Consider the following 12,918-nt stretch of genomic DNA (forward strand, 5'->3'; position numbering starts at 1 on the left):
TTTGTAATAATCAACTCTGACACCCAAAGCTGAGCCCTACTTATCAGAAGAGAAGGAGCTTTTGTATAAGCCTGAGAGAAAGGTAACTTATTACATTCCTTTTTATTTATATGATAAAACTGCTTGTTTGATGGTCTGAAGATAAGACCAAAAAAAAAAAATCATTTAAAACCTGAACCTTATCTTAGTGTATTTTATTAGCTGATATGGAGCCAACCAATTTTTTACTTGGCCTGGCTATGAATCAAACAATGGTTCAGAATGCATCTCCCGAGGAGGAAGGAGGCTGTTTAATATTATGCAAGTTTTCTGTAGCCCCCAGTTTGCCCTTAGCCCTCTTCTTTATTACAAGGGGCCTAATTTTCAAACAAAAATTCTTCTTTCACCAATTTCATCAATAATGTGTTTATGTTCTACAAACAATTAAACATTTTCCATTATGTTGTTGAAGTTGTTGAAATTAAATAGTAAGGGGATCAGTTTTTGCCTCAAGTTATATTGGGGTATTTCTCATTGAGTAGCCCCTTGAGTATTTAGGACAGATTTGAGAATGAATGTCTAATTGCTACTGTTCTTATTTGAAGTCATGCAAATACAAGTAACTTCCTTCCCAGTTCTTTTCACGTTATAAGTAGATGAAAAATTAAATTGGTTTCAAGAGCAAGGATTTTACAAAGTGGGAAAAATTAATTAGGCTATAGCTTAATATCTACTCACTGTAAATCCCCTTTTTCTAAAGAAAGGTTCCTCGGTTGATTGATAACTGTTTTACTTTGAGTTGTACTATGCAGCGTATATATTAGTACAAAATAAAGATTTGCTTCCGTCTTCCAATCTGTACCTGGGCATTTGTGAAAAGCAGTATTTTGGCCCCATTGTGAAAACAAATTATGTGAGCAAGATTACTCATATAAATAAAGGTTTGCAGGGTTGGGCTACAATTGAGCTTTGTGAGATTGTGCCATCATCAATATTACTGACTTCATGTGCTAAATCATCATGAGTCAGGCCCCGCAACCCAAAATCATGAGATTAAAAAAAACTTTATTTGCCTTTTGTATTTTGTGCCTTTAAGGTTCATGTTTTCAAGCCTTTTTCCATAACCATGAAGGCTAGAATAAGTGAAAGCTTTCGGAAAAACAAATATAAAACTTGTTATAAAATGGTGAGTGTTGGGAACATTGCATTTTCTCAAAACAGGGTTAATTCTCATCCAGATGGCTTTGTTTTATATGTTTAAACTCCAAAAGAATCAAAAAGGGGAGGTTTTAGCACCACATTACTGATTTGTACTTTACGAACTAAAAATCTGATAAATCTAAAACTAGTAATAGATGGCCTGATCATGCAAGATGTTGTGCTCCCTCAGCTGCTGCTGCTCCGAGTTACACAGTTGCAATTCCCACTGACTGTCCCATGTCTAACAGAGTGAAAGTCTAATAAAATTTCTGGTGTGAAAGCATACTAATTGGAATAACCACACCTTCCACTGTTTAAGCATTCTTTTCATATGGTAATACTACAGGAGTGGAAGCCACTCAGCATCCAGGAGGAGCTGCTCAGCTACTGGCAGGATCAGGCTCTTACTTCTTGTAATCACCCCAGATATGCAGATCGTTAAGAAGTCATCTAGAAGCATGTTTTTATGCTTAGAATGTATTAATGTAAAGCTTCTGACTTTCAGTAATAATAAATGTTACATTATGTGTGTTGGTGATGATCCTTGAAAGGTTTTGGTTCCATCAAATATACTTGGCAGTAAAACGAATAATCCTGCTCCCGTAAGTTTCATGCTACTTAGAGTAAAACTCTTATGCTTCTCTCCAAAGCAGAATTGAGAAATTTAAAAGATATGAAGTAGCAATATACTCCATTATATATTTTTAAAATTGCATTTGTTTGGGAAAGTGCTCACCTTGGAGTGACCAAAATGTGCATAGTTTTAACTGTTTTATACCACTACTGAGGCTTTGATTGAGGAAAACATCCCTGTTCAGGACAACACTTAAGTGTGTGACTAGAACAGAGATTGACTTAACCACATGCTTAAGTACTCTTCTGAATCAGGCATGAGAATATTGAACAGGAGGGAATTTTTGTATCCAAAATGTGTGGTGTGGTTACAGCAATTTATTATGCATGCCAGGGAGGTAAAAAGGTGTGTAACACATCAGCATTTCAGATATGGATTCAGCTTCTCCACCAAAACATGACTGAACAAGCAGTTTAGCTGTAAAAGCTAAATCAACAAATAAGTTTAAAGGTAGTTTTGTCAGGTTCTTCAGATCCAGAATTTAAGTTATGTTAAAAGAAACAAAATGAAATGAATGTTTTTTTTAATTCCAATTAAATCTGTCTAGATTTTCACATTCTTTAGAGTGTTTGAAACACCAGTCATTATTGATAATTTACTGAGTCTAATGCATAATAAGACTCTTCAAATCAGTTATCAGTTGTATCATCACTAATATGAAACACGGCAACAAATGTTTAACTTTTTTTCCCCCTTTAAAATATATTCAGCTATCTGAAACTAAAGAAAAGTAATCCATTTTAAGGCAATCCATGCGTAAACTCCTTAATGACCCTACATTAGGGTTATATCCTAGTTTTCCAGGACTTGGGGAGGGGGAGGAGCCTCCATCCTGTGTCCTGACAGATTTCTCAAACAGGAAATGCCCTGGATTTTTACAGAGCAAATGCTATAGCTCAGAAAGAGCCCTGATTAGTCTGTTTCATGATTGGTCCCTCCCCTGCATCCATAGCTAATTGGTTCATTCCTTTGCAGTCACTGCTGCCAGATCCCACTGACCTGGGCCCCAGCTCCTAGCCCTGGGGAGAGAGTCCTGCAGGAAGATGCTGTCACATCCTGAGTGCCCCTGCTGCAGGTACCTCCACCTCTCCCCTCCGTTTCCCCTCCCTGCCCCAGTTCTTCTCTCCTCCTCCCCCATAGTGTCCTTTTTGGCAACCTGAAATATGGTAACCCTATTCTACAAGAGTGCTGCCAAGAACAGGCCCTATGAAATGAAGATGGTGAAGCCATTGCTCCTGGAACACACACAGTATACATTTGGGGGTGGAAGCTCAAAAATTAAAGTCTAACTGATTTAAAAGTGTATTCAAAAGTTAATACTATGCCAGCAAAATAAGGAGTTATGCATCACAAAAGCAAATGTTATCCTAAAACCAGGGCCGGGGCAAGGAAGTTTCACGCCCTAGGCGAAACTTCCACCTTGCGCCCCACCCCCCCAGCCCTGCAGCAGCTCCCTGCCCCCTCCCTTTGCCCTGAGGCACACCCCTCTCCCCCGCGGAGCGGTGTGGCAGCGCCCCACCCCAGCTCACCTCTGCTCCGCCTCCTCCCCGAGCACGCCGCCCCCGCTCTAATTCTCATCCCCTCCCAGGCTTGCGGCGCCAAACAGCTGATTGGCGCTGCAACCTGGGAGGCGGGAGAAGTGGAGCGGCGACCGCATGCTCGGGGAGGGGGCGTAGGAACGCTGTAAAAAAAATTGGGGGCACAGCTTTTTGGCGCCCCCAAATCTTGGCGCCCTAGGCAACCGCCTAGTTTGCCTAAATGGTAGCACTGGCCCTGCCTAAGACTGGATAACAGTGTAAGTATGATAAGAGGAAAATAATTTTTCAGCAATGTATTCTGTTAATGTCATTTTAAATTAAAAGGCTAACAATTATCCCAACAGCCACTAAGGCTGAAAAACAGGATAATGAATTATCAAAGTACAAAAGCTAGTCTTAATATGTGAAACAACAGACCCTAGAAATAGCATACATTGACTAGAACTCTATAAACATCATAGATGTGTTAAAGCAGCGTTTCTCAAACTGGGGGTCCAGACCCAAAAGGGAGTCACAAGGTTATTGTAGGGGGTTCACTGTGTTACCCTTACTTCTGTGCTATTGCTGGTGGCTGCACTGCCTTCAGAGCTGGGCAGCTGGCGAGCAGCAATGGCTGCTGGCCAGGTGCCCAGCTCTAAAAGCTGCGCTGCTACCAGAGGGGGCCCAAAAAAAATAATTGAGAACCCCTGTGTTAGAGCATCAGAAACTTTCCTTATAGGAAAGGAATGTAATAGGTGCTACAAAATATATAATAGCCATCAATGCTTGGTAATTAATGAGCAATAATTAGGATACTTCAATACAAGCAAAATCATACCTAAGAGTAATTTAAGACTTTTTCCTGTACATTCTAAAGATTGTACTGTAGTGTAAAGCAAGGCACTCCACAATATATTCAGCTCACTTTCTGTTGTGATGGATTGAAATGTAAGATGTTAGCGGTGATACTGCAGGAGGGAAAATTATGATTTAGGCACGACAGGAGCATGTTGGGCTAAATTTCATGACAAGTGTCAACACTGAAAAATATCTTAATAGAAGTGACAGAAAGGTAGCAAGATGCATTATATGTCAAGAACATTCATAGAAGTAGTGAAATAATGGATAATTTTGGTATGAGTTGCAATGCAAATTCTATAGATTAGAATGAGAGAATAGTAAATGAGAATTAAGTTAGTGTCTGCTACAGACTATTAAATCAGGATGACAGGGTAGGTAAGATGAAGTGCTTGTGAATTAGATAAAATGTCAAGACCTGGAGCTCCTGATATTGCCAAGGTATCTTCCAGTCAATTTTATGTATATGAATGAGACAGAAAACCACCTACCATTCAAAGTAATATGAAATTAAAAATCTGTAGCTCAGTCTTAGACTTTTTTTATTATTATTATTTTTATGGATACAGACATTCTACCTCACCTCCATCATTCCATACGCCAACGTGAAGTCTGCTGAATTATTCCAAACCATGAACTGCTTTATTAATCTGGAATGCGTTCACACAACTCTAGAACTCAGCACCTGCTGCTACAAGGAACTATAGCATGTTTCTCAAAGAAAATCACTTACATGTAAAAAGGCCTCTGTGCATAGCAGAAATCATGCAATGATCCCAGGCCTGATAACAGGATACTTTCTCCTGTCTGAACTCAAGCCTATTTACACAATAGGAAGTCTGATAAGCACTGCAGAGAAACTGAGCTACAGTCTTGACCAATCCAGTCTCCTCTTCGCTAGCGAAAGTGAATTGAGAGCAACTGGGACACTAATAATTGAGATTCATCACTCTCTCTAAAGCAAGTCACAATTTGGCCAGTATTTAAGAAATCATCCCTTGATACAACAATCTTTCCCTCTATTGCCTCTAGTATCTAACCTCACAACCTTGTGTAATTGAGAAACTCACCAAGGGTTGCCTCCAACTCTACTTCAATACTGTCAAGGTTCTGGAATCTTCCTTGGTGTTAGTGGCACTGACATATGGATCTCCTCTTGGCCAGGTAAATCTGTTATTTTCAGTGGGAGATTTGCTGTGGATTGAGTGTAGTATATGAATAACTTTGTAGACCTGGTTCACAGACAATAATTAAAAATGCAAATAGCTCTCTTTACAGAAATAGCTTCACTACCACTCTCTAATTGATGGAAGACTTGTAGCAATATGTAATAAGACTCACTGAGACCCAATGCTACCAAAAAAAGTCAAATTGTTCTTGTGCGTTTGTTTTCAAGGGTGATGGCTGATTTGTAATAAGATTCAAAACAGCATTAACGGGAGGCATAGCCAAATGATTGAAACATACCACTGGGAGTCAGGAGATATGTATTCTGTTCCATACACTCGTGTGACACAAACTTCCCCCCCTTCCCCATTTGTAAAGTGAGGAAAACCATGTTACCCTTTTACATGGGAGATTAAACTTGTATAAAGTACTTTGAACTCCTCAGGTAGAAGGTGCTATTGAAGTGTAAATTAGAATGTTATTTCAACAAAAGTTAGCAGTATTGCTATCAGAGTTAAAATGAAGCTAGATAAACTTTCAGTTCACTTACTAAAGTGCTAAAACGTTTATAAATCTTATTTCAGGAAACAATGAAATAATAGGGTGGAAAAATCAGTATACAGGATATTTAAATAAGTAAGTCAGTGTCTACTAGTTGACATTTGCCAACTTTTCTTTTTAAAAAGACATCAACTCCAAGGTTGCATATATACTAAAGCCCCAGTATTTCACATAGTGAAATATCAGACTAAATGAAAATTCTGGCAGCTGAATTTAAAAAATTCCTAGGCATAATGTTGTGCTCAAGATAAAATTATTCTGATGAATTCCTACAATTCATTGCTGTTTTGAAGTGATGTGCTGGGGGGGGGGGGAGACTTGGTTTTGACCTGTGCTGAATTAAAACGGCAGCTTTAATATATAATAAATAAATAAAAATGGACCTAAAACTACTAGGAGATTAAACAAGTCCTGGTACAACTATAAGCACTGGTCAAGCATGAAAGGCTGTAAACAAAAAAACCCATCAGTCCCTCTGAAAAGAGGATCACAGTTAGGCACCTTTGCAATTTTACGTACAGGGAAGCTTTTAAAGCACCTTATGTTTACATCTTATTAGTAGACTAGGTATTTTGTTTTTATGGTCATTAGCACAATTATTGAAAGAAGCTTTTAATGAAGTTTAATGTAAATCTAAAGTGCTTTACTGCAGGGAAAATATGTATTCAGGACAACAGTTAACAAGTTCCAGAGTGGTAGCCGTGTTAGTCTGTAAAGACTAACACAGTTAACAAGTGTATCCAAATATTGGTTTGTCAGATTCTAGCAAAATGCATGAGACTGTCATTTTCTAGCAGCCCTGATGCAAATACCATCCCCTCTAGTCCTTAGAAAGAAGGTGACAGAGTGGCTTAAAGGATTGGTAATAGGATACTTCACCTTTAGGTCACAGTAGGTCATTGGTTCAAGTATAGCATAGGCTAGTAATGACTAAAAATAATACTCTCTGACAGCTATTTGGAGGCCTATGTGAAATTAATTGGTGATCTTAATACAATGCTTAGTAGACGTATATCAACGCTCAAAAAAGAAAAGGAAGACTTTGGCTGCCTTCTTAAAAATGATTACATAGAAATACTGGATGTGGCTTACCTAGGCTGAGATATGTTGACAAGGAAGTTTGTTTCCTAACTAAATTCACTAGAACTCTTCTCTGAATAAGGACAACAGGACTGAGCCCTTGAAGTTTATGCAGTATGTCAAGGGGAGTAAGTCACTATCTGTAACTTCTTAGACATCTACACTGGCAGTGAACAACAAAACTTTTGTCTTTCAGAGGTGTTAAACCTCCTCCGCCCCCTAAAAGGCAAAAGTTTTGCCACAATAAGTGCCAGTCTGAACAGCATGTTGTCGGCAGGAGCACTCTCCCGCCGACACGCAAACGCTGCTTATTGGGGGTAGAAGTTTTTTGTCAGCAGGAGAGCCGACAAACAGCGCCTACACTGTGCGACTTTTAGCGGCACAGCTATGGTGACACAGCCATGTCATTAAAAGCTCTGTAGTGTAGACATAGCCTTAGGCCTTGGCTACACTGGCAATTCACAGCGCTGCACTTGCTGCGCTCAGGGGTGTGAAAAAACACCCCCCCTGAGCGCAGCGCGTGCAGCGCTGTAAAGCACCAGTGTAATCAGCGCCTGCAGTGCTGCACGCTCGCTCGCAGCGCTGCAAGCTATTCCCCTCGGAGAGGTGGAGTACTTGCAGCGCTGCGAGAGAGCTCTCGCAGCGCTGGCGGCGCGACTACACTCGCGCTTCACAGCGCTGCTGCGGCAGCGCTGTAAATCCACAAGTGTAGCCAAGGCCTTAGTATTGTCATAGCTTCACTGGTAGAAAAAAAGATAGTTAGTAATGCCTTTGGTAGCATGGAAAAATACAATTAAAATGATAAATACCTGGAAATCACTTCTAGGCTCATTATTATTTAGAATCTTAGGTGATCCAATCAAGGTAGAAACCCCGTTCTATTGGGCACTGTACAAATAAACAGTGGATGACATTCCCTGCCCTGAAGAGTTTACAATCCAAACAAAGAAAACAGACAGAGGTAGGAGGAAAAACAGAAGCACAGAGAATTGAAGTGACTTGCCCAAGGTAACACAGTAGATCAGTAGCAATGCCAGACCTACACCTAGAACTCGGGTTTCCCAACTCCTGCTCAAGTGCCCAGTCCACTAGACCACACTGCTTTGGGGGGGTATCTGCTTTGTAGCAGCCTAATGAAGCCATAATTCCTTTGGAAATGAGGAAAAAAGCATGTTATCTGCCACGTTGGCTGACTTAGGGACTGCTGTTCTCAGGCAATCTGTAGGCTAGCTAATCAGGTGCAGGGCTTGAAAAATCCATTTGCCTGGGGTGAGCGTGAAGCCTTATGCATCAGTTTTTGCAGAATTTAAACTTTCATTTAAAAACAATTGCTTGTTACAATGACCTTACAAATGAGAACTGAACAGGCCTGCTGACCGGGAGCGGGAATCACCCAGGTGCTTAGGTGATTTAAAAGGGCCCAATGCAGCAGAGCTAAGGCAGGCTTCCTGCCCACCCTCGTGCCGTGCCACTCCCAGAAGCGACGGGCATGACCCTGCGGGCCCCGGGGGTGTCACTGCATGCTGCCACCGCCCTAAACGCTGACTCCACAGCTCCAATTGGCCAGGAACTGCGGCCAATGGGAGCTGCAGGGCCAGTGTCTGCGGGCAGCAGCGCGCAGAGAACCCCTGCCTCCCCACCCTGCCTACGAGCCGCTGCCAGAGGGGTGTGCCAGTCACTTTCGGGAGCCGCCTAAGCTAAACGCCAACTCCCTGACCCCCATCCCCTGCCCCAGCCTAGAGACTGCACCCCTCACCCCTTCCTGCACCCAAATCCCCTCCCAGAGCCCACACCCCCTCCCACACCCAAACTCTCTCCCAGCCCCTGCACTCCAACCCTCTCCTGCAGCCTGGTGAAAGTGAGGGTGGGGGAGAGCAAGCGACAGAGGGAGGGGGGATGGAGTGAGCAGAGAGCTGTTCAGGGGCATGGTCTCAGGGAAGGGGTGGGGCAAGGGTCTTTGGGTTTGTGCAATTAGACAGTTGGCAAGGACATTGGAAGCCCTGGCCATGCCAGAAGAGCACACCCAGCAGCTCGCTGGGCACCTGCCAGCGCAGGTGCAGCACCGCCCAAATGTCAGGTGGACTGTGTCCACGTGGGCGCAGCTTGTGCGCGCATGAGGGCGCACTGACTATTCTGCCCTGCAATTGCTGTCGGCGGGTCTGGGACTGATGCAGTAGTGTCTTCCTCAGTCTGCTGACAGACAGCTTCAATGATTCAATTACTGAGCAAGCAGCAGCAGAGTGAAATTACAAGACTCTAGTCAGTTTTACAGTCACATTGTGGGCAGCACTAAGACTGTAAATAATTACTTCTTTCTTCTGCTGCTCCTTGAGAAAGCTATGAGTTACAACAGAGGAGGAACTAGAGTTGGTCATAGAAGAGGAGGGCCCAAAAAATGGACGTTGGGAAAAAGAGACAGTAGGGGAGACCTTCTTTTTTTTTGCAGTAGCCACCATGGGGATCTGAAAGGCAAAGAAAGATATCCTCCCACTTTCACCCTTCCAAGAGCTAGAACTTCAAATTTAGAATGAGCTCCTCAGTGGGGGTCTCCACTCTTGTATTTAATATTTATCTCTAGCTAGTAGGTGTCCAGTAAACTTTTCAAATTCTAGATATAAAACTCACTGGAAAACACACACAAAGTTAAGCACTTGTGCAGGTGATTGCAGGTTTGGAGTCTTTTTTTAACTGTACCTTTAACTCAGCATTAACCTATTTAGTTTTTTGCATCAAGATATTAGAATGGGGGAAATGTTAATGCCACTTACAGTGCTGTACTAATTGTGTGCATTAACAGAGACTTCAGTTTCCAAGCACTACATTTCCTATAAAAAAAAATCTTCCAAGGGGATTCCTATTCATATGCAATATCTTGTTCTAAAGTAACTTATCACTGAAAAGGCAATGTTCAGGATTGTTGGATCTAGACAATTCCTGCAGTGTGAACAGGAATTTGAAAAAAAATCACTAAACTGACTGACTGAATATACAAAAGCAGAACTGTTAAATAAATAACTGTTTTTACATGGCTGCTTTCTTGATAACTGCACTTGAACTACTACGCTATTTTTTCACAACTGTTGCACAAGATAAAAACAGAATGTTTAACTTTCAGTGCAGTTCATTTTTATCAGAAGAGTGCAACTGTGGAATGAAAGACAGGCTGGCCTAAGATTGCTGTCAGAAATACAAGCCAAAATTTGAGAAAATTCAGTGACTTCAGGAATTATATTGAATTTACACCATTGTTATTTGCTCAGACTGTGTACAATTTGTTTCTGGTACACTAGTTTAATACTATGGACAAAAAGAGTACTCTATTTCAATGGGTCTACTCAACATAACTAAAGTGAAGCATGTACTTTGCATGGCATTGACCTGAAATTAGTTATACAGAAAGTTGGGAAGTTCTTTTGCTTATTGCTGCAACAGTAGGCACTGTGTAGGGGAACATAGTTTATTCTTTAAAGTAAAAATATCTACAAGGTATTCATTCTTTTCAATACTTAAGGAATAAGATGTGCCAGACAGGGCCACACACATGCTAAATCATGTTTAAGGCCTGACAACCTGGACTTGGTTCTTTGAAAGTTTTCACCTGTGCGGAGGCAGGTGCACATATCAGAGTTCCCATACATCAAATTACAAACATGCAGGGGAAAATAAAGTAAAAGTAGTATTTTATGACACAGGTCTGGTTCAATCAGGGTCTGAAACTGGTATGATGGTAGTTTTAAAAAAGACAGTTACAACCACCCGTGGACTCTGTCTCTCTTTCCAAGCCAAGTTAAAGGCGTAAACCCGGAACTGACCTCTTCTTCCACCTCACCAAGCTAGGAGCGGCAGCTTGGTGTTTGCACACCACATCCCAGCTTTACTCGTACAAATCCACCTCCTTAGGGAGACGTGTGAAAAGGCAACCTACAGTCAATATGAAAAACCCTCAGCGCTATAAATCAGCCACGTGGAGCTGTCGCTGCGGTGACTTCCTGCTTCAGATCATTTGAGCTGTTGGGTGCAGCTCAGCAGGGAAAAGACAAGACAAGCAGCAGAGGAATCGGGGCAGTTTAAAGGGTAGAGGAGGGGAGAAAAAGTTTGTGCCTGCAGCACGGTGACGGATTGAGCAGGGGCGGCAGCAGCCGGTGGCGGAGGGAAGGCAGCAGATCAGCAGCCAGGGATCGGGGTAGAGCTAAAGAGAGGAGCAGCAGCAGCTGAGAGAAGGCGGCTGGAGCGAGTTGCAGCAGGAGCGGGGGGCGCAACGCCAGGCGCGGGCTGAGAGCGGCGTGGGGGAGCCGAGCCGAGCCCGGCTCCGGGCTGGGGAGGGAGTAGCTCAGGAGGGGCCGAGGCGGGCGGCGGTGGGGCAGCGGGAGTGGTAAGCGGTATCAGGGCGTAGCGCCGGGGGCCCGCCGGGGCTCGGGCCGGCGGGGGAGGATGCGGCTGAAGCCGGGCTTTCTGCTGCGCGCCGTGCTGCTGGCGGGCAGCTTCCTGGGGCTGCTGCTGCTCTGGTCCTCGCTGGCCCCCCGCGCCGAGGAGCCGAGCCCGCAGGGCTGGATGCGGGTGAGTGAGCGCTCCGGCGGGGCGGGGCGGTGTCTCCCCCAGTGCTGGGGGACGGGGAGGGGGTGTCTCGCGACCCGCCCAGTCCCCTCCATGGGAGGCGGCTGCTCCCGGGAGGCCCCCCCCCCTTCGCCGGGCGGCGGCTGGTGCCCAGGCTGCGGCCTGTGGCGTTTGAAGGCCCGACCGGGGAGCTGCGGCCCCGGGCAGAGGCTGCTGCGGCCGGCATGGGCAGCTGGGCTTCTCACGGCGCCCCTACGCCCGGGCACCATGCCCAGCCGTTCCCGCTGCAGAGCACGGGTGGGGCGGGCTTCCCCATGGCGGCCACCCCGGGGATCGAGCCCCGCTGGGCGCCCAGCGCCCCCGGGCCTGCCTTGACCCTGTGGCGCCGGGTAGGGGGAGTCCCTCCCGTCCGCCCCCGAGGCGGCCGATATCGGTGAGGGGACCCTACAGCCCCCCGGTGCAGCGGTAGCCTACCCCCAAGAGGGGCTGGTTTTGGTGGGTGTAGCTCTCTTCTTCCCCCTCCCGGGGTGGTGGTGGTGGTGGCGGCGGCGGCATGCAGCGCCCACTGACGTGTCTTTGAGCAAACCTAGGGAGGATCAGGGACATTCAATTGAGAAGGGAGACGAACAGGAGCCGAGTCTGTATCCTGCACTCACCGGGTTCATTAGAGCGACACTGACCGCCCACAGGCTTTGGAAGAGAGGGGAAGGGCTATGTTGTCCTGCGCCCGCCGGTGGTAGGAAATGCCCTGCCTTCTTCTGCGAACTAAGTGGCAGGAGCAAGAGCTGTACAGGACTAGCTATAGTTAATGAGTTTCAGTTGGAGGCAATCTTTTATATTCAAAAACAATGCCCTTACCTTGTTCGTTCTGGGTAAGAGAGCACTGGCTCAGGTATATGCTTTCACTGCAGTAAACAATAGCTTGAACTGTGATCTCCTAATTGTCAAACACTTGATATACATCTCAGCCTCGGTACTTCTGGTAGAGGCCTTGCACCTCTGTATTCACTCCCTGGGAAAATGCATATAATAATCCTGGCCACTTTTTGTAAAAGATACAGATTGCACCGTTTTTGCCTAGGCCTTCCCAACTGATCTAATTCCTAACTGACTGGTTGGATTAAAGGCACATTTTGTCATAGTAAGATAATTAATGTCTCAATTTAAACTTTGTGAGGTGTCCAGATACCCCATGATGCTTACGTTTTACCATGTATTAATAAAACAGTACACATTTTCTTCTTTTCCCCTTTTCACAAACTTTCTTCCTTCTCCTGTGATGTGGTAGCTCTCATCTCAACGGCCCCCCACAGTGCTCCACCTATTACAGACAGGAGCATTTGTGATGGAGACAAGAGGAGCAGATCC

The 12,918-nt window shown here is 44.5% G+C and overlaps 3 protein-coding genes across 19 annotated transcripts in view; 2 read left to right on the forward strand and 1 right to left on the reverse strand.

Moving 5' to 3' along the window:
• Window positions 1–12,399, reverse strand: part of LOC101938927 (uncharacterized) — a 220,700-nt gene extending 208,301 nt beyond the window's left edge. For 4 of the 15 annotated variants that reach the window (XR_010601413.1, XR_006172590.2, XM_065596592.1 and 1 more), the window contains exons 1-2: window positions 7,806–10,676; window positions 5,259–5,382 (exon numbers count right to left, since the gene is read on the reverse strand). The gene's annotated coding sequence lies outside the window, so the exon portion shown is untranslated. Of the gene's footprint in view, window positions 1–5,258; window positions 5,383–7,805; window positions 10,949–12,024 lie in introns of those variants that run through there. The other 11 variants (XR_010601416.1, XR_010601414.1, XR_010601415.1 and 8 more) reach the window with 6 other exon arrangements.
• LOC135983682 (uncharacterized) overlaps window positions 1–12,918 on the forward strand; it is a 175,859-nt gene that overhangs the window by 120,150 nt on the left and 42,791 nt on the right. The gene's annotated exons all lie outside the window — the stretch shown is intronic.
• The window catches only part of GALNT7 (polypeptide N-acetylgalactosaminyltransferase 7), a 121,561-nt gene continuing 120,063 nt past the window's right edge, over window positions 11,421–12,918 (forward strand). For all 3 annotated transcript variants that reach the window (XM_042842095.2, XM_005300047.5, XM_005300048.5), the window contains exon 1: window positions 11,421–11,553. In XM_042842095.2, the coding sequence (XP_042698029.1) occupies window positions 11,428–11,553 (126 nt within the window). In that variant the 5' untranslated portion in view covers window positions 11,421–11,427. The remainder of the gene's footprint in view (window positions 11,554–12,918) is intronic.

The sequence above is a fragment of the Chrysemys picta genome, chromosome 5 (genome assembly GCF_011386835.1).
Source record: "Chrysemys picta bellii isolate R12L10 chromosome 5, ASM1138683v2, whole genome shotgun sequence".
In the NCBI taxonomy this organism is placed as follows: Eukaryota; Metazoa; Chordata; order Testudines; family Emydidae; genus Chrysemys; species Chrysemys picta.